This window comes from Lepidochelys olivacea (assembly GCF_965140295.1).
Source record: "Lepidochelys olivacea isolate rLepOli2 genome assembly, chromosome: 5".
Lineage (NCBI taxonomy): Eukaryota > Metazoa > Chordata > Testudines > Cheloniidae > Lepidochelys > Lepidochelys olivacea.
In genome coordinates, this window is record NC_140415.1 from 58,359,899 (window position 1) to 58,378,741 (window position 18,843).

General features: G+C 42.5%; 1 protein-coding gene across 1 annotated transcript; it reads right to left on the reverse strand.

Annotated features, from left to right (window-relative positions):
* Positions 1-5,557: 5,557 nt before the first annotated feature.
* LYSMD3 (LysM domain containing 3) lies at positions 5,558-9,487 on the reverse strand. Its single transcript, XM_084627829.1, has 3 exons — positions 9,382-9,487; positions 8,824-9,094; positions 5,558-6,545 (listed from the first exon to the last, which is right to left on the reverse strand). The coding sequence occupies exons 1-3, from the start codon at positions 9,405-9,407 to the stop codon at positions 5,880-5,882; spliced, it is 963 nt and encodes a 320-aa protein (XP_084483955.1). The 5' UTR covers positions 9,408-9,487; the 3' UTR covers positions 5,558-5,879.
* Between the last annotated feature and the right edge of the window lie 9,356 nt (positions 9,488-18,843).

Genomic DNA, 18,843 nt, shown 5'->3' on the forward strand with positions numbered 1-18,843 from the left:
GGAAGGCAGGATTTTATCAAATGCAGTCAAAGATCACAGAATAAGGAAATAGTGAGATACAATGCAATCAGAAGAAAGAGTATACAAATATAAAGGGAGAGACAAACCACCTTATTTCATTGTCCAACGTGAGGCAGTAAGATTTAACGTGTTCAGAAATGACTTTCCACCAAAAAAATTATGGTTAGTCAAGACAAAGAGCAGGGCATGGTTTCAAGAGGCAGCAGCTGAGTTTCTTCAGCTGTCTTTTTTGATGTTTGGGACATCAATTCATATTTATCCAGATAGGTTCCCCCATCTCCATGGACAATTAAGACCAGAAGGGACCATTATGATTTAGTCTGATCTCCTCCATAGGCTATAGAACCTAATCCACTAATTACTAGATCAAGCCCGTAGACTTTAGCTGAACCCAGCTCAGGGTAAGTTGTCTTGTGCTTGGAGTTTACTGTACCAGGAGCAGAATAGGAGAAGAGTATTTGAGGGCCTGAATGTACAGGAATGGGGTCATCAGTAGAGGTTGCTGAGGTACTCTTCAACACCATTGTCTCTCTCACATCACCATGAACACTGAAGCTATTTCCTAACAATTCCAGACTCTGCCAGAAGCCAGGAATCATTCTAGTGTCAATCAACATGAAGACACACAGGAAATAGAACTTAAACTGCATTTATAAGTATGTCTCTAGAATGTGGAGAAAGATGAGGTGTAATGTTACAGACAAATATCTCCCATACACACACACACACACGGCCCAGATCTCAGTGACTTGGAGAATTTGCTTATGTAGTTTACTGAAAACAATATGGTTGTGTGGATCAAGGGTGTTGTGTTAGCCAATTTAAGTTTGAGGATACCCTCGTTACCATTTTTTGTCTGTAGTCAAGCCTTGAACCCAAGGCTGCCTTTCAGTGACAAGGCACCAATAACTTAGTGGTAGCTTTACCATCTGTACATTGTACCACATGTACTCAGGTGATTCTGGAGCTATTTATGGCTTTCCCTTTAGACAGACCTCCTTCCATTCCATCCCTGAACAACTGGTGGGGGGAGATGTTGCATTACCCCTCCATAGAGAAATGTGGCTGTTATGGCTATAGCAGCTACCATGGCTGGTAGTGAATACGGATAACCATGCAGCTAACCACTGCAGGCATGACCATACCTTAGCACAGCCCTTTAAGAATAAAGCTTGGTAAAGTTATATTGTTCTCTCTATTGAACAGGGTCTGCTACAAGAATTGAACTGAGCAGCATGCCTGTGAAAGTCTACCTCTTATAGGGAAAGATGAAGATGATAGAGTTGAACTATACTGTTCAGGGTCTGAATGAAACATGGAACTACTTTTAAGATAGCATTCCAAATTGGCACTGTCCCTTTAACTATATATAGTTAATATTCCCCCATGTTAGCACAGTGAACAAAACATTGTTTACTTGGGTTTGAGAAAACTTCTGACTCTGGAGAACAATTTTACAAAGTAAAATGGGATTTCAGCTGCAAATTCCTAGGACAGTGGCAGGCGAACGTAGTATGGTATACCATTGGAAAGGTAGTTTTGCCAGCCTGTGAAAATGTTGGCATCTGAAAAATAGCTTCACTAATAACTGGGTTACTTTTCTTGGGCTTATTTTTTATAACTGCTTCACTCACCTCATGAAGCTAATGGTTTTTAGAACATCCAAACTAGGTCAAGGGTAGTCATTTATCTGAAATTGAGAGTCTACTCATAGGGCAGTGATTCTTAAACTTTTGTACTGGTGACCCCTTTCCAGTAGCAAGCCTCTGAGTGCAACCCCCCTTATATTTAAAAAGGGTTTTTAATTTATATTTAACACCATTATAAATGCTGGATGAAAAGCTGGGTTTGGGGTGGAGGCTGACACCTCGCAACCCACTATGTAATAACCTTGAGACACTCAGAGGGGTCTCGACCCCCAATTTGAGAAACCCTGCAATAGGAGGTGAATAACCATACTGTAATGTCATAATACATATTAGATGTAAATATTCTACTGAGCTCTACACAATATATAAACAGAGATATTCACCAGCCTAAGGAATTTAGTTTGAGGTTGTACATAGGCTAACCAATATCAGCCTGAGAGACAAGTGTGCAACTTCCTCAGGAAAGTAGATGCAGGGACAAGAACATACTGTCAAGTTCACATTTCGCTGCAGACAAAAATATTTTATTAGAATGCTCAGAGCTCTCCCAAAACTATGAAGCAAGTGAAAGGAACAAAAGGTTTAATAAGAGGCTTACATCTTCAGCACTGCATTATTTCACATCTAATTACATTTTGTCCTGTATAAAATACTTTGTTATACAAAGACCATTTGTGGTAGTGTACTCCAAAATATATCAGATTTAAATAAAGCATTTACATATGTGCCAAAGTGCAATATGCACTTAGATTAAAAATTGACTTCCTGAGCAAACAATGTTTTGTATTTAATCTAAAGCATGATTTTTCACTTGAATTCACTGTGTAATAAATTTTTTCCCCCAATTCCAACTTCCCTGTTAAAACAGCTTTGACAGGAGTCTGGCTTTACCACTTCACTTCTAACTATTAAGTGTGAATCTATATCACAAAGAGCAACCAGATAGTTATTCACTGCTACAGTTGATACTGCAGTATCTGCCATAGTAGTTTGGAAAACATAGTACAATTGCAACAGAACACCACCACCCACAGAGAAGCAAACTGAAATTAATGCAGGCAACTCCCTTTAATACTAACAGAAGTCCCATATTCAAGGGAAACCTGTGTCAAACTCTGATAAAATTAACTTTCTGGTCTTAAAAATGTTGTTATATAAGCCAACTGAATGTTGCTCAAAACAAGAAGTTTTTTCTTAAGTATTTTTTCAAAACCAACTTTAAAAGGTAAGGTTTATACCTCTGCTGCAGCACACTTTTTTTTTTTTTTTTTTATAAAAGGAAGAACTCATTGACAAGAAGCCACAAGTCTTCTCAGACCTTAACTCAAACTTGTGGGTTGTTTTATTTTATGTGAGATGTAAATAAACAAAGGCTCTCAGTATACAATGCCACAGAGCAACATAAGTAGCAACGTCTCTTTACTTGTATTTTAACAGTATAGAACCCTTTCAGATTCTAATTCAAGGTATGACCAAGTCTGACCTTTATAATTTATTACCAAAATTTTAATAATTTAGTATTTTCTTTTGGCTGCTCATGTGTGTATGCAATGAGTCACACTTACAGAAAATAACTAGTATGCAATGTATCTTTTGAAAATCCCAAACAAGCTGGTTTCATGTTGTTAATAATTCTTCTGGGCCTTTTATTGTGATGAAAGGACCAATCTCTGACACTATAAAGAATTAACATTTTGTAGTTCCAAAACTAATCATTGACACAGTAGACAAGAGGCTAGTTAAGGCAAGCAAAAAGAGCAAGCCTAAGTTTGTTCAGAGCACAGAATTGTATTCTATGCTTAAAGAGTTCCAGATCCTACATAGATATGATTTCTATTAAGGTACCTTAAAAGTAATGTTGAAATCCTAGATTAAAGCGATCTCAACTGTTTCTAAACTACAACTAGCTGTTTAATGTTTTGACCATAGAAGCAAAGCTGCTATTATGTTTGTAACAAGAGTTTTTGTAACTATTTCTAAAACAAATATTAAATAATTTCTACTTGTATAGCTAGTTTGGTCCTCTCTGGAAGAAATTTTGCATGATCAAATTCTTCTGAGAGCTGCCACTTTAACAATTCAAAATAGCCCCAAGTGTACTTCCACCTACCATCAAATTTTAGACCACTTGAGCCTTAAAATGCAATTTTTGTTTTCTCAAGTTTTATAATTTCTAAATAAAAATGGTCAGTGAACCATGTTTGCCTCATTTAACAAGAGGCTCTATTTGCCCTCCTTAAAATCTGTAAGACATCAGATTCCTCAAACATGAGAAAAAGTGTTTGTAAGTACTGCATCTCTTAAAAATATGTCCATTTCTCAGAATCACTTATTTATACTGTACACTTGGTCAAGATGCTGTTTAAATACAAAACATTGAAGGGAAGTATTTTTCACTCAAGTCTCTTTTGCTCCCAAAGTCTATCCATTTATTCATATGGTGAAATAATTATGAGTGGAGGGTAACAGTGAGAACCTTGCTTCAGGGAGGAAATATGATGGGATTTAGTGTAAGTTTAAGCACTATCTTAATTCAATTTTTAATAAATCTCCATAAAGGAATACCTCTCCTTTCCTCTTTAAAGAAAAATTAGTAAGTTCAAAACTCATTTCCCTCTTCTCTACTGTAACTTTCTTAGGAAAAATTTAGGTGACTGCTAAATGCAGGGACCAGCCCTCTTCAGGGGAAGAAATTTAAGAGCACAAGAATGGCTGACAAGGATCATGGGTGCAGTAAGGCACTGCCAGTAGCTGCACCCTCACTGCAGGCCAAATTTCTCTGCTAGATGCCACAGGGTTTCCCTCTGAAGTGTTGTGGGAGTGAGTCAGAAAAGATTGGTGTGTCTGAAGCCCTCCTACAGACTACCATATTCGTCCACTCAAGACACCTGAAACCACCAGCTGTTTCAACTGAGGAAAACCAGCTTTTTGCACTGTAAGATGTAACTAGGAGAGTGACATTTCCTTAATAATACAAAAAAGGTAAGGAGTCATTGAAGGAAATGCTAAACCTCTTGGATTGTTTTGCCATACAAGTAGTTGAACAGAAAACGACATGTTATTTAGCCAATTTCTAGTTCTTCAAATTTAAGCAGCTAATTATTACACAGGACAAAGACTTCTGTCTCAACAACTGGATTGTGTTTAGGCATCAGAGCATAGCCTACTTATACACAAAGTGACCTCAAGCAAGCTTCTGAAGTACATTTAAAAAGAGTGCTTATGAGTCTATTGACTGGAGCGCAGGCAGAAAACGAGACCCAGCCTGAACACTGGGCCTTACTTCAGTAAATTTGCTTATACTCAAAAAGGAGGAATTTAATGAACTGTTTGGTTGTGCACTGATGGTGAAAAGCTCACCACCTTCTATGAAATGTCTTTGCAATCTCACCACTTGATGTCTGTTACGTAAGGCAGTAGTCATAGTGCAAAAAAAAGGTTCAACATAAGCAGTGCTCTATCAGCCTACGAAACTGAATGTAGTATATCTTTCTAGTTAGTCCACAGTAGCTCTCAGCCCAACATATTCATTTTCCCTTCAGGAAGTCTCACACTGATCTAAGGAAAAAAGTGGTTTGAACTTTATATATGGAAAAGGTTTTATACACAGAATTTACACCAGCCATACACTAAATATGTATTAAGTGGTATATATTATGAAGCGGGAAGTAGATCTCTTCAGTTGATAGCAATACACTGGGATATTAAGATAGCCTCTCTAGCATGTGCCATTAAATATATTATAAATAAAGCATGAAACTATATTTATTTTAAATTAAACATGCTGAAGCAGATGCTTTCAGATAGCAAATTATAGTCAATTGTACTCATTTATCTCATGTTTGTCAGAACTGCACCTTAACAGCAATTGTTAATTAAAAACAAAACAAACCAAAACCAGGTTATATTTAAATAGAAAAAAGTGCAAAGCCTTTCAAAAAACACCTGTTTACATACATATTTATACCATGACAATCTCACATTAAACCTGGTAATGTCACCTGTTAACGTGCTTGACAGTTTAAATGACCCACAGAAGGATTATCTCCTATGTAAATGTGGCAGGTTCTCACAACTATTTAAATAAAGGAAGCAAAGCATCCTTGTACTTTAATACTGCCCCAAAAGAAGGAATGTATACATCAGTCATATCTATTCTTTGCACTCCAAATGCATTTTGCATTCTCTGTTTCTCTCTTCGTCTGAAAGTTATGTCATATGTCTATGAACAACAGTCTCCTGGGACTTTCCATTATAATGCTGAAGCTCTTCCTCACTCTCAACATTCATGATGTTGGCTGGATTTATTCCATTTTCAATTTGTTTTTGTTGCGATGGTGCTGTGACTAGTGAGTGGGCAGATTCCATTGTAGAATGGTGACTAACATCCACTTTCACTAAAACCTCATAATATAAGAGATAAAAAACTGGAGTTATTATACCAATCACCAACATTATCACCACTGCTGTCCACCATCCTATGCCCCAGTCTGCTCCATAATAGGGATCTTTCCGCTTTTTGGTTTTAGCATCAGGTTCAAAGCATATCTGCTGTGCAGATAAGGCAGAAACAACTTCATTAAGATTCTCTCTCTTTGTATCGTTACACTTTACTATTTGTTCTATATCGCGATCCACTTCTTTCAAGAAGTTGCCAACAGTCTCATTACAGGAAAATGAATCAGAAGTTGGTGATGTTTCTTGGAATTCTGGGGAAAACTGAGTAGAAGATAAGGATCTTGAAACTTGCTTGCCTTTTGGAGAGCAATGAGTTTCAGTCAATAAACTGAACTTCTTCACTGGAATTTTGATAGATCTGAGTGCAAAAAAATCCTGGTCAGTGATAAGATTATTAATCCTCTTGATGTCTGCAACCTGAAGAACAATAAATAAATAAAGCAATGTAGTTTAAACATGAACAGGTTTAATAAACCTGAAGAAGAGTTCTAGCCACCCTCAGTGACAGTGTACACCCCCTAAAAGGGGAAATTCCACATTATAAATGGAACCCAATCAAAAATATTTTGATGCAAGACAGAGAATCAAAGTTCCAAATACAAACAAAATTTTTGAAACAGACAAGAACTGAAGTATAGACTGGAAGGCGGGAACTGTATTCTAATGCAAATAATCACTTTGACTCCCTCTGAACTTGGGGAAAAAAAGTCACTCAGCCTGTATCTCATTAACTATTTATAAAAATGGAAATAATACTCCTCCCTTTCAAAGAAATGACGACCATTAGTTTATGAAGTGTTTTGCAAACAGACATACTATTACTGTAAAATGTGGTTTGGTTATTCTAGAACATCTAGGTAGATAGAAGTTCTCCTACTTTACAAAATCACCCTAATTCACCTAGTATAGTTCTTTCTTCTCTGCCTCTGTATTGCCAAGTGCAGCAATAGGCATAATTCAGGGCATTGTCTTCCTATGCCCCCTCTCTCTTTGAGAAAGGGCAGGGTTTCCTACAGATTTAAGAGCTCCGCTTATTAACTCTCACAAAAAATAGTCCAAGACAGCTACAAAAAAGTAAGCTTGTGAAGGGAGGGAGAGGAAATAAAATGGTTAAAGGGGTAGTTAAAAAAAATAGATTTCAGTTAAAACAAGTGTTCAGATACTTAACTTTTTTAAACTTTTCATCTTACAAGATGAAAGTTCCTCAGATTTGGTCTCTGCAGACAAGCTCTCTTCCCTCCCCACCAATCCCACACCCCCGAGAACAGGAGCAAAACATTTGAGAACAAATAAATAAGGCTTCTGTTTCACTCACCAAGTTTTTTTATAATTGCTTTACAGTCAAAATGGCTAGAGAGTTGAATGTTTACATTTTGCATGAAAAAAACACCCCTGAGCATTCTCTAGAAAATTGTTTTTTATTGACCAAGTTACGAGCTTTTGAAAGCTGCATGAGCAAGTGTAGCTCAGATTTTGTGCAAGTTTCTCACTACTCTGGTCAAGAAGGCTATACTACCACACATGTACAGCTAGTTTAACTACAAAGTGAGAAATGTACTGAAGGTTCACCTTAGCTGAGGCAAGAGCTCTGCAGAAGCCCTTGGCTCAATACTAGTAGATTACGCAAGACTGCCAAGAAGCTAAACACTACTCATGCAAGTTAAAATCCTAAAACTGGAAATGTTGCAAAGTTGGCAGCACCCTAAGGCGCATGTAAGAAGAGTGTTCTCTTGGCCCTCCTAAGGTGCATAGGGAGGGAGGTTAGCGATGTCTGGCCAAATAGCACATGTAAATAACCTCACTAGGAGCTAATACCCATTATGGCTAGTCTTCAGAATTTCAGAGTCCTGGAGAGCAAGTTACTTATTTTCTCTTTATTTTTCTTTCTAAAAAATTAAAGTACCATACGAAAACTTTTAGTGAGCACTGCTGTTATACTGTCAGGCATCCAAATCAAGAAACATCTCCATGCAGGCTGTTCTATTACAAGTCTGCCCACTTGTGGCTATGCACTGTCCTACAGACTTAAGATGCAGCCGCACATTGTCTCTCAGACACACCACACTTTTTCCCAAAATGCATAACATCCAGGAAATGCTTTCAAGAATAAAATCTGTAAAATGTGGTATGAAGATTTGGAATGAAAATGTGACGACAATACACGCCTTACAACATTAAGTCCTTTTGTTGTAGTCTTATGTGCTGTTGAAGAGTTATCATATATTAACCCAGAGGGAGCTACAGTTCAGAGATGTGCAGTGTCAGCATATTTTACACACAGTAAAGTTTTTAATCATTCTAGGTTCTATTTGGATGAAAAGTGCTACTGTACATACATTCAAGATTATAGCCAAGCCAATAGTTTAAAACATTAAAGCCTTTTTTCGTAAGGCATATACTAATATTTTGTAGCATTTCTTTAGTCATTCACTCCGAGTACCTTTTCCAGGTCCAAAGAGGAGCTCTGTATGGCTCAAAAGCTTGTCTCTCTCACCAACAGAAGTTGTCCGATCAAGATATTACCTCGCCCACCTTGTCAGCCCTCGCTTGGGTATTTCTTGCTTTCGGGGGGCTTAAATACTCATGCATCTTAGCATTCCTGTTGTGTAGTTTCTGTAGGGAACACTCTACACGTCCCGCTGGGCCTGAGCGGCTCGTGGGCAAAATGACGAACCGCTCTGTACACCAGACTTACCGAGCAACAATACTGCAGCGCTATCGCGTTTAACGTCTCGCCTTCCTGGATGTCCTTCGTTAGTAGCACAATATCATCCAGACGGTCTCGCGAGGTGCTTCGTCGCACCTTCTCCCTCCCTCTTGGGCGCAGCTCGGACACCTCCCCGTCCTCCTCCTGCGCCTCGCCGTCCGCCTGGAGGCCGTTTCCAAACGGGTAGGCGCGGCTGCCGCCCGCGGCGGGCAGGGCTCCGGCCGGGGGCTGGCTCCTCCCGGCCATTCTCTCGGGACGCCTCTAACGACAACAGAGAAACACCTGCCACCCGGGGCAAAGCCTTCAACCGCGCCCAGCGCCCCTCGCCCACCCGCTGCGCTGGTTCCCGGCGCCCAATCAGCAGCAGAGGCCTGCGCACGGCGCTGCACATGTGGCGTTACACTGGGGACGGGCGGAGGCTCTGCCGAGGCGAGCTGGTACCCGGTCCCCCCACCGCCGCCGATGCCAGGGGTCGCGGGGGCTCAGGGCGGCCGTGCCGGTCCCTCTCCGCGGGGAGAAGCAGGGCCAGGGCGAGGCAGCACCTACCTGCCGCTCCCCCAGGAACTCTTCATGGCAATGGCGGCGGGCGACCGCCGCTCACCGGTTCCTTCCGCGCGGGGCGGCCTGTGGCAGCCGCCACGTCCGCAAAGCGACCCCGCCCCCGGCCCCGCCCCCGCGCGCGCGTAAAGAAGCCTTCCGCGCATGCGCATTGAGTAAGGGACGCTGTAGAACTGGGGTGGACTGTCCCCTGGGCTGCGGGAGCTGTTCGCTGCGGCCCGCCCCCTATAGACACGGTGCGAGGGCCGTACACCGAGCGCAGCCGCCACCGGGGCCAGGGCTGTGGAACAGGCGTGTCCCCGGGGGCCGACCGGGCCGAGGGGGTGGGGTGCCTGGGTTCCCCGAGCCAAGCGCTGGGGCAGGGCGCCTGGCAGCGGTGCCCGCTCCGAGCGTCTAAAGATCACGAGACTGGCCCCAGGATCCCGGGGGTTTGCAAGGGACACCAGTCGGGGTGGGTGATTTTGGCCCCAAAGCAGACACGCTGCTTGGACCCGAAATCAAACTGCAGAGTTGTGCCCACGCTATAAAATGCTGCTGGGTGGGGCGGAGTCCCCAGCCTGAACCCGGCCCTGAACAATTCGAATGAGTTAACCTGGTGCCCCAGGTCTGCCCAGCTGGGAATTGCACAACGCCGGCCAGTGACGCGTTTGGCCCTCACTGCTCTCCGACTCCTTCTGCAGTTCTAGTGCTTCTCCACATCCCCTTCCGGGTCTGAAATGGGAGGCAGATCCTGGGGCTCTTCTCCCCTTTCCCAGACCTGGATTGCAGGGGTGAAGATAGAGGGCATCGAGCCGACCAACCAGTTTATTACAGGTGAGAAAAGGGGAATAAAACCTCCCTGAGCTGTTGGATATATTTCAGGTTTCAGAGTAGCAGCCATGTTAGTCTGTATCTGCAAAAAGAACAGGTGCACTTGTAGCACCTTAGAGACTAACAAATTTATTTGAGCATAAACTTCTGTGAGCTACAGCCCACTTCATTGGATGCATGCACTGGAAAATACAGTGGAGAGATTTATATACACAGAGAACATGAAACAATGGGTGTTACCATACAGACTGTAACAAGAGTGATCAGGTAAGGTGAGCTATTACCAGCAGGAGAGCAGGGGGAGGACCTTGTGTAGTGATAATCAAGGTGGGCAATTTCCAGCAGTTGACAAGAACGTGCAAGGCACATGATGGCATATATCATATGTGTAGATGTGAACGAGCCTCTGATAGTGTGGCTGATGTGATTAGGCCCTATGATGGTGTCCTCTGAATAGATATATGTACACAGTTGGCAACGGACTTTGTTGCAAGGATAGGTTCCTGGGTTAGTGGTTCTGTTGTGTGGTGTGTGGTTGCTGGTGAGTATTTGCTTCAGGTTGGGGGGCTGTCTGTAAGCAAGGATTGGCCTGTCTCCCAAGATCTGTGAGAGTGATGGATCGTCCTTCAGGATAGGTTGTAGAGGTTTTAGTTGGGGGCTGAAGGTGATGGCTAGTGGAGTTCTGTTATTTTCTTTGTTGGGTCTGTCCTGTAGTAGGTAACTTCTGGAGCTACACTATCAGAGGCTCGTTCACCTGCACATCTACCAATGTAATATATGCCATCATGTGCCAGCAATGCCCCTCTGCCATGTACATTGGTCAAACTGGACAGTCTCTACGTAAAAGAATAAATGGACACAAATCAGACATCAAGAATTATAACATTCAAAAACCAGTTGGAGAACACATCAATGTCTTTGGTCACTTGATTACAGACCAATCTGTAATTACAGACCAAATCTGGCAATTCTTCAAGAAAAAAACTTCAAAAACAGACTCCAATGAGAGACTGCTGAATTGGAATTAATTTGCAAACTGGATACAATTAACTTAGGCTTGAATAGAGACTGCGAGTGGATGGGTCATTACACAAAGTAAAACTATTTCCCCGCGTTTCTTTCCCTCTCACCCCTACTGTTCCTCACACGTTCTTGTCAACTGCTGGAAATGGCCCACCTTGATTATCACTACAAAAGGCTCCCCCACCCCCCGCTCTCCTGCTGGTAATAGCTCACCTTTCCTGATCACTCTCGTTACCGTGTGTATGGTAACACCCATTGTTTCATGTTCTCTGTGTATATAAATCTCCCCACTGTATTTTCCACTGTATGCATCTGATGAAGTGAGCTGTAGCTCATGAAAGCTTATGCTCAAATAAATTTGTTAGGAAATATTTCAGCTCCCTCTTCCTCTCTTGTAAAAATGGTGTCCGCTGCTCCCTTTGCCCTCTCGCTTACCCAAAAACTCATCTGCAGTATAAATCTTTCTGCTTTTAGTAAAAAATTCCATCGAGAGAAACAGTTACGAGTTTCTACCCAATTTTTTTTGGAGAGAGACAGCTCTGCACAGGTCTTGCATTAGCTTTGGTTGGCTGCTTTTTCTAGGAAGCAGAAAAGTGGGGAAGGCTAGACTGACCACGTTCCTAAATGACACCAAGGTAGGAGCTTCTGGTCTAGATCACTGAAGTGCCTTCAGCAGGGGCCAAAATTGTGGTATACAAATCACAACAGTTGGCAAGATTGGGGTTGGGCCAGACAGTGGAGGTACACGTTAAACCAATCAAATGTTGCCAACCACAAGTGTTCAAAAATTCTGAAGAAAGAATCATGAGATTTTAAAAAATAACACATTTTGGATAACAACAAAATAACTTTTGATTTGTCTTCTCATTTTGAGCCTTTAAGCCTAAGGTTCACATTTTCAAGCTTTTCTTTGTGACAAAGTCAGGAGGGCTAGAAATTTCCAAAGAAAGGTGAAATTCTTAAGTAGTCACATGACTTCAGGTGCAGGTTTTTAAGAAAAACATTTGAGTCTCATGATACAATTGCAAGAGTTGGCAACATGTGATCAGTGTTTTGAGTTTCAGAGTAACAGCCACGTTAGTCTGTATGCGCAAAAAGAAAAGGAGTACTTGTGGCACCTTAGAGACTAATAAACGAATAAATTGGTTAGTCTCTAAGGTGCCACAAGTACTCCTTTTCTTTTAGTGTTTTGAGTGTAACATAGGAGGTTAGACCCAGCTCAACAAGTGGCTTTGTCAGCGTTAGTCTGATGATACACAAAACAAAAATAATGTATTGCCTGTTACTATTCTTTCCTTGAACATGTCCACAAATTAGAGTTGCTGGCTTTTTGGAATTTGCCTTGCAGAATAAACTTCAATGCATAATACCATTGTGACACAACGTCATGACTGTTTGCTAGAGTTTTTAGAGAGAGCTGACGGTCCCAGTTATGGGTGGGAAAGGAGGTTTTGTAGGTGTCTGTTAGCAGAGTTCCTGTTAAAATGGTCATTCTAATTATTTTATTAGAGCACTAATGATGTATTAGGTCATCTAGAACCTGGTATAGTGTCTTAATTTAAATATAAATAAAATACATTGCAATGTGGTAACATTGTAAAATAAGGTTGTGATGCAGTGTGAAATTTAAATCACAACAATGTAATGATGTTTTGACAATAGATTTTTCCTGGAAGCATTGCTTGAAGGATGTGAAATTGCCTCAGGAAAGTGGGGATGGCTCACACAAAATTCTGGATACTCTATAGTAATCATAATCCATTTAGAAACTCTTAAGGGAAATGATGCCAATGAGAAAATCAGAAGTTGCAAGCATCAAAGGAGATTTTCTATCCAGAGCAATTAAGGTGCAGTACCAAGGAAGAGAGATATCGTGTAAAAGAACATAAACATAATGGGCTGTATTCTCAGGTGCACTGAAGAAGTATATGATAGGAGTTAAATATGTGTTGGGCCCAAGGAAGGACACAGGCTGTGCAGGAGTGATTCTGCACCATTTTAAAGGAAGCATAGTGGCACGCTACAGAGCTCATCTGCTAGCAGTGTTAATGGAAAATTGTGCATGTCCAGTACAAAATTGGGAGTGATCAAAATAAGCTAATTTATGGGCATCTTCATCTCAGCATTAGGTGTAACATAGCTCTAGCTACCCAGAGCCATCTTTAAACTACTATAAGCCCTTGTGCAACCAGGGGAATTTCTTAAATGAACTTAGGGAGCCTAACAATGTTATGTTTCCCCATAGTCCTTTTTCTTCCTTGCAAAGTGTATTTGGTAGCATCTTCCCAATACTTAGCCAAATCATTAGATTAGTTGTTTTAAGAGCTATTTCTTGTTATGGACCAGATCTCTAACTGGTGTAAGCTATCATAGCTCCGTTGAAGTCCTTCTGTGTATAAGCAGCTTTCATGCACCAGTTTCAATTGCTAGTCAGTTACCTAAAGGAACTTGTATCTGCCCCAATATGCTTTTCTGTAATACAAGCAACAGCAAATGGTGGGAAGATTAAATCTTCCTCCAACTACATTAATAGAGCATGTAGGAAGTTTTATGCAAGCTGACAATATTGGGTTAATTATCTACAAACCAAGATTTTCTTATGGTATCTCAAGATGACAGAAAATAGTGGTAACAAAGGAGTGGGAATTTCAGCTATTAAGAAGTGTCACTGGACTCTTGGCAAGGAATGTCTGAAACACCGACTCGTCTTTAAAAAGGAAGCTTTGAGAAATAGAAATGAAACAACTGTCATTGTCGGTAGCTGGGAAACTGGCAATTCAGACTCCATTCATGTTGCTGAAAGATTGTTTTATAAGATTAGTCAGAGTAGTGGGTGGACCTTGAGAGGACACACTTCATACTCAGTAACCCTACAGCTGAGTTTGATGATTATTCCAACATAAACTACTGATGGCATATTTTGTGTTGAAAATGGCACATTTTTCTTTAGTCTTTGGGTGGTGGGGCACAAGAAAGGTCAGGGCAGGGAATTCCACCATTTCTTTTATCTAGCGGTGCACCATCAGGGCGAAAAAGAACTGCCGAAGCAGCACTTTCCCTCGGAAAAAAAAAAGTATTGGAGTTTGCTTTGACCCCACTACACCCCTGTCTGTAACCATTTGTAACTAGTGACATTTTCCCATCAATATACAAAAGGATATATTCCCAACTTGATGAGCAGCTTGATGTGGTAGCTGCACAGCTACTATGAATGCTAATGGGAAAACCGCCTTTCTCCATCCCTCTGTAAGTTACTTTGCATATCCTAATAGCGCATACTCAACGAGCAACAAGGTCAGTGTTAATCACTACATGGCATTCCAAGTGCAACTGCAACAGGCTCTCCACCCTTTCCTTTGGACATGTTGTGTCCAACGTTGCTTGAAAGGAGAAGAAGCAAGGAAATATAGTCCCACTGGGAACAATAGAAGTATTTTAAGAAAGGATTCAAGAAGGAAAGGAGGTAAGGAATTGAGATGGGGGAAAGCTGATACCTTTTCTGAGTCATCCTCAGTAAATAGAAAAGGAGTACTTGTGGCACCTTAGAGACTAACCAATTTATTTGAGCATAAGCTTTCGTGAGCTACAGCTCACTTCATCCAATGAAGTGAGCTGTAGCTCACGAAAGCTTATGCTCAAATAAATTGGTTAGTTTCTAAGGTGCCACAAGTACTCCTTTTCTTTCTGCGAATACAGACTAACATGGCTGTTACTCTGAAACCTCAGTAAATAATCACGTTTTGTCTTTCTGACAATACATGCATGTTACTTTCCCCTACTATATTGTAAATTACTAGCATTTTATAGTTAAAGACATAGGCCAAGATTTCAAATTTGGTGCTTAAAGTTAGGCATCTAAATACATATTATAATCCCCTGAATGAAAGGGCATGTTAGAATACGGGTAATTAAGAGATTCACTCAGATATGTACACCCAGAGGCAATCTTACAGTGGTGCATCTCCCTCTGCTCCACACTTGGGATTACCATTTAAGGGAAAAAAGAAAAGGAGGTAATAGCTGGTAATAGCTCATCTTAAGTGATCACTCTCCTTACAGCATGTATGATAACACCCATTTTTTCATGTTCTGTGTGTATATAAATCTCCTCACTGTATTTTCCACTGAATGCATCCAATGAAGTGAGCTGTGTAGCTCACGAAAGCTTATGATCAAATAAATTGGTTAGTCTCTAAGGTGCCACAACTACTCCTTTTCTTTCTGCGAATACAGACTAACATGGCTGCTACTCTGAAACCTGTCATTTAAGGGAGTTAGAGGAAGGAGATGCAACAATGTGAAGTCCCTGGTAGGAGAGCTCCAGTGGAACCAAGCTGTCCAGCCAATGTCTTCTTACAGGACTTAAAGGGAGGAAGGCTGCAAAAACATAATACAGCTTGGGTCTGTAATACATTTCTGGGGGAGTCAGTGTGGCATAAGACAAGTCTTTCCTCTATTTTCCATTTCTTCCTGGGCTTGCTCAGCACATGGTCTCCCACCAGATCCCCAGACCTAAAGAGAGCCTTTGGCAGGATCTCAGGGAAGTGGAAAACACTGCCATACAGCTAGCTACCTCACCACCTCCCCCTTTTCTACATGGGAAGTGAAGATTTTTATACAGAAGGGAATTATTGGGTCCTAAAATGTTCCAGGGCTCCCCCTGCTGGCAGATTGCTGTGAGGGGACTCAACATCCCTGTGGTAGCATCTATAACAGGACAGCCTGCATAAGCCCACCTGCATCTGAAGGTCCTTCCCCCAGCCTTGTGGGAGGGACCACTGGACCTGGGAACCAACTGAATACGTGGGACAACTAATAAATAACAGGATTAGGAGTGAAGGTCACAGGTTCAAGACTGGGGATACCGAGCAGAGAACCCTGGAGAGTGCCCACTGCTCCTCAAAGCTGTCTAAGGAGCCAGCAGATGCCACCCAGAGGAACTCTGCCTGGATGCGTGAGACCAGGGAGGAGAGGAAATAGGCCCCACTGTTGCAGAGCACCTGCCTTATTGGAAATCCAGCCTTGTGGGTGGGACCACTGGACCCAGGAACAACTAAGGAATAACAGAGTCAGTAGTGAAGGTCACAGGTTCAAAACTAGGGATGCAGAGGGGGACACCGAGTAGAGAACCCCGGAGAGCGCCCACTGCTCCTCAAAGTTGTCTAAGGAGCCAGCGGACGCTGCCCAGAGGAACTCTGCCCATATGCGTGAGACCAGGGAGGAACGGAAATAGGCCCCACAGTCACAGAGCACCTGCTCTGTTACAGGACCGGGAGATCTTGGGCTAGTCTGCCCTATTTAATTAGCACCACCTTTGTGATAATTAGCTGCTTCCCAGCCTGAGGGGTGGATGGAATGAATGGGGTCAAGTGTTAGCCTGATGAACATCTGGGCTGTATTAAAAGGACTGAGTCTGAGAGAAGGGAAGAGGAACAACAGTAAGCTGGTTAGGTGCTATGGGAGGCGCCAGAGATAGTATTTGCAAGAAACAGGGAGGTCTCTGAAGGAATCATAGAATCATAGAATATCAGGGTTGGAAGGGACCCCAGAAGGTCATCTAGTCCAACCCCCTGCTCAAAGCAGGACCAATTCCCAGTTAAATCATCCCAGCCAGGGCTTTGTCAAGCCTGACCTTAAAAACCTCTAAGGAAGGAGATTCCACCACCTCCCTAGGTAACGCATTCCAGTGTTTCACCACCCTCTTAGTGAAAAAGTTTTTCCTAATATCCAATCTAAACCTCCCCCACTGCAACTTGAGACCATTACTCCTCGTTCTGTCATCTGCTACCATTGAGAACAGTCTAGAGCCATCCTCTTTGGAACCCCCTTTCAGGTAGTTGAAAGCAGCTATCAAATCCCCCCTCATTCTTCTCTTCTGCAGGCTAAACAATCCCAGCTCCCTCAGCCTCTCCTCATAACTCATGTGTTCCAGTCCCCTAATCATTTTTGTTGCCCTTCGCTGGACTCTCTCCAATTTATCCACATCCTTCTTGAAGTGTGGGGCCCAAAACTGGACACAGTACTCCAGATGAGGCCTCACCAATGTCGAATAGAGGGGAACGATCACGTCCCTCGATCTGCTCGCTATGCCCCTACTTATACATCCCAAAATGCCATTGGCCTTCCTGGCAACAAGGGCACACTGCTGACTCATATCCCGCTTCTCGTCCACTGTCACCCCTAGGTCCTTTTCCGCAGAACTGCTGCCTAGCCATTCGGTCCCTAGTCTGTAGCTGTGCATTGGGTTCTTCCGTCCTAAGTGCAGGACCCTGCACTTATCCTTATTGAACCTCATCAGATTTCTTTTGGCCCAATCCTCCAATTTGTCTAGGTCTTTCTGTATCCTATCCCTGCCCTCCAGCGTATCTACCACTCCTCCCAGTTTAGTATCATCCGCAAATTTGCTGAGAGTGCAAACCACACCATCCTCCAGATCATTTATGAAGATATTGAACAAAACCGGCCCCAGGACCGACCCTTGGGGTACTCCACTTGATACCGGCTGCCAACTAGATATGGAGCCATTGATCACTACCCGTTGAGCCCGACAATCTAGCCAGCTTTCTACCCACCTTGTAGTGCAGGAAGCTTCTGTAGTGTAGGAAGCTTCTGGAGTCTCCTGGGAAGGAAGGCAGTCAGACCTTGCTAATAAAGGGTTGTCAGGGAGAAAGCCCTAGGAGGCAGTGCTCAGCTAGAAGAGCAAAGAAGAACTATGAAGAGAACAGGAGTAGGGGCAAAGAGCAGGGAACTTCAGTGAGTCGTAGACTGTGAGAGGGGCTCTTGGGAAAGCAGCCTGGAAGTCAATGCTCTGTAACAGAGCAGGGAAGGAATTAAAGATAGCCCAGAAGGGGCTGAGAACCAATCCCAGAGGACAAGCTGATGTAGCTCACAAGGGGCAGAATAACTGTTTAGATGTTCTCTTTGGACTTTTGTTACACTGAAAGGGGACTAAATTTGGAAGGTGACCTGACTGGGACCTGGAAGCTGCGGTAAAATCAGCTTGGCAAATAGCAGTCCTGATTATAAGAACTCCTGCAACACCATGTCCTGGCTTGAGGGGTTCTGTGATGGTGAGTTCTGCCGTATTCCAGGGTGATGCTCTGTATCTCGGGGGAACCCCCTGAACCCCCATATTCATCCTTATAATATGATTGTGTGGTATGCAATGCAAAGTTTGTCATGTTGGGTATCTTCGGAAGGTTCATGATGCACTGAGCATTGTTGTTATAGTAATGTTATAAGTTGTAATTTCATGTATATAGTTATGAGGCTGAAAATGTGTCCTCATGGCTTAAAACAAGCCCAAGCAAAACTCTCCAGGAGCGTAGGGGCAGTGCACATTTCTTCAGGGCATGTATGGGCATGAGGCAACCAGCCAGCCTGGGGTGAGAAGCATCTAAGTTTGTAATGGCACGGAAAGTGTTAAGATCAGCTTAGAATGCGCTTTGCTTTTATTTCATTTGACCAAATCTGACTTCTTGTGCTTTGGCGTATAATCACTTAAAATCTGTCTTTTGTAGTTGTTAAATTTGTTTTATCCTACCTGAAGCAGTGCGTTTGTTCTGAAGCGTGTCAGAGACTCCTCTTGGGATAACAAGCCTGGTACGTATCAATTTC

Bases quoted from the DNA above. Each gene is read 5' to 3' on its own strand.
- LYSMD3 (XM_084627829.1), bottom strand. From the start codon at position 9,407: ATGAAGAGTTCCTGGGGGAGCGGCAG. The intron at 9,095-9,381 runs GTAGGTGCTGCC...TTGTCGTTAGAG, and splicing joins AGTTCCTGGGGGAGCGGCAG to GCGTCCCGAGAGAATGGCCG. The intron at 6,546-8,823 runs GTAAGTCTGGTG...ATTGTTCTTCAG, and splicing joins CGCTGCAGTATTGTTGCTCG to GTTGCAGACATCAAGAGGAT.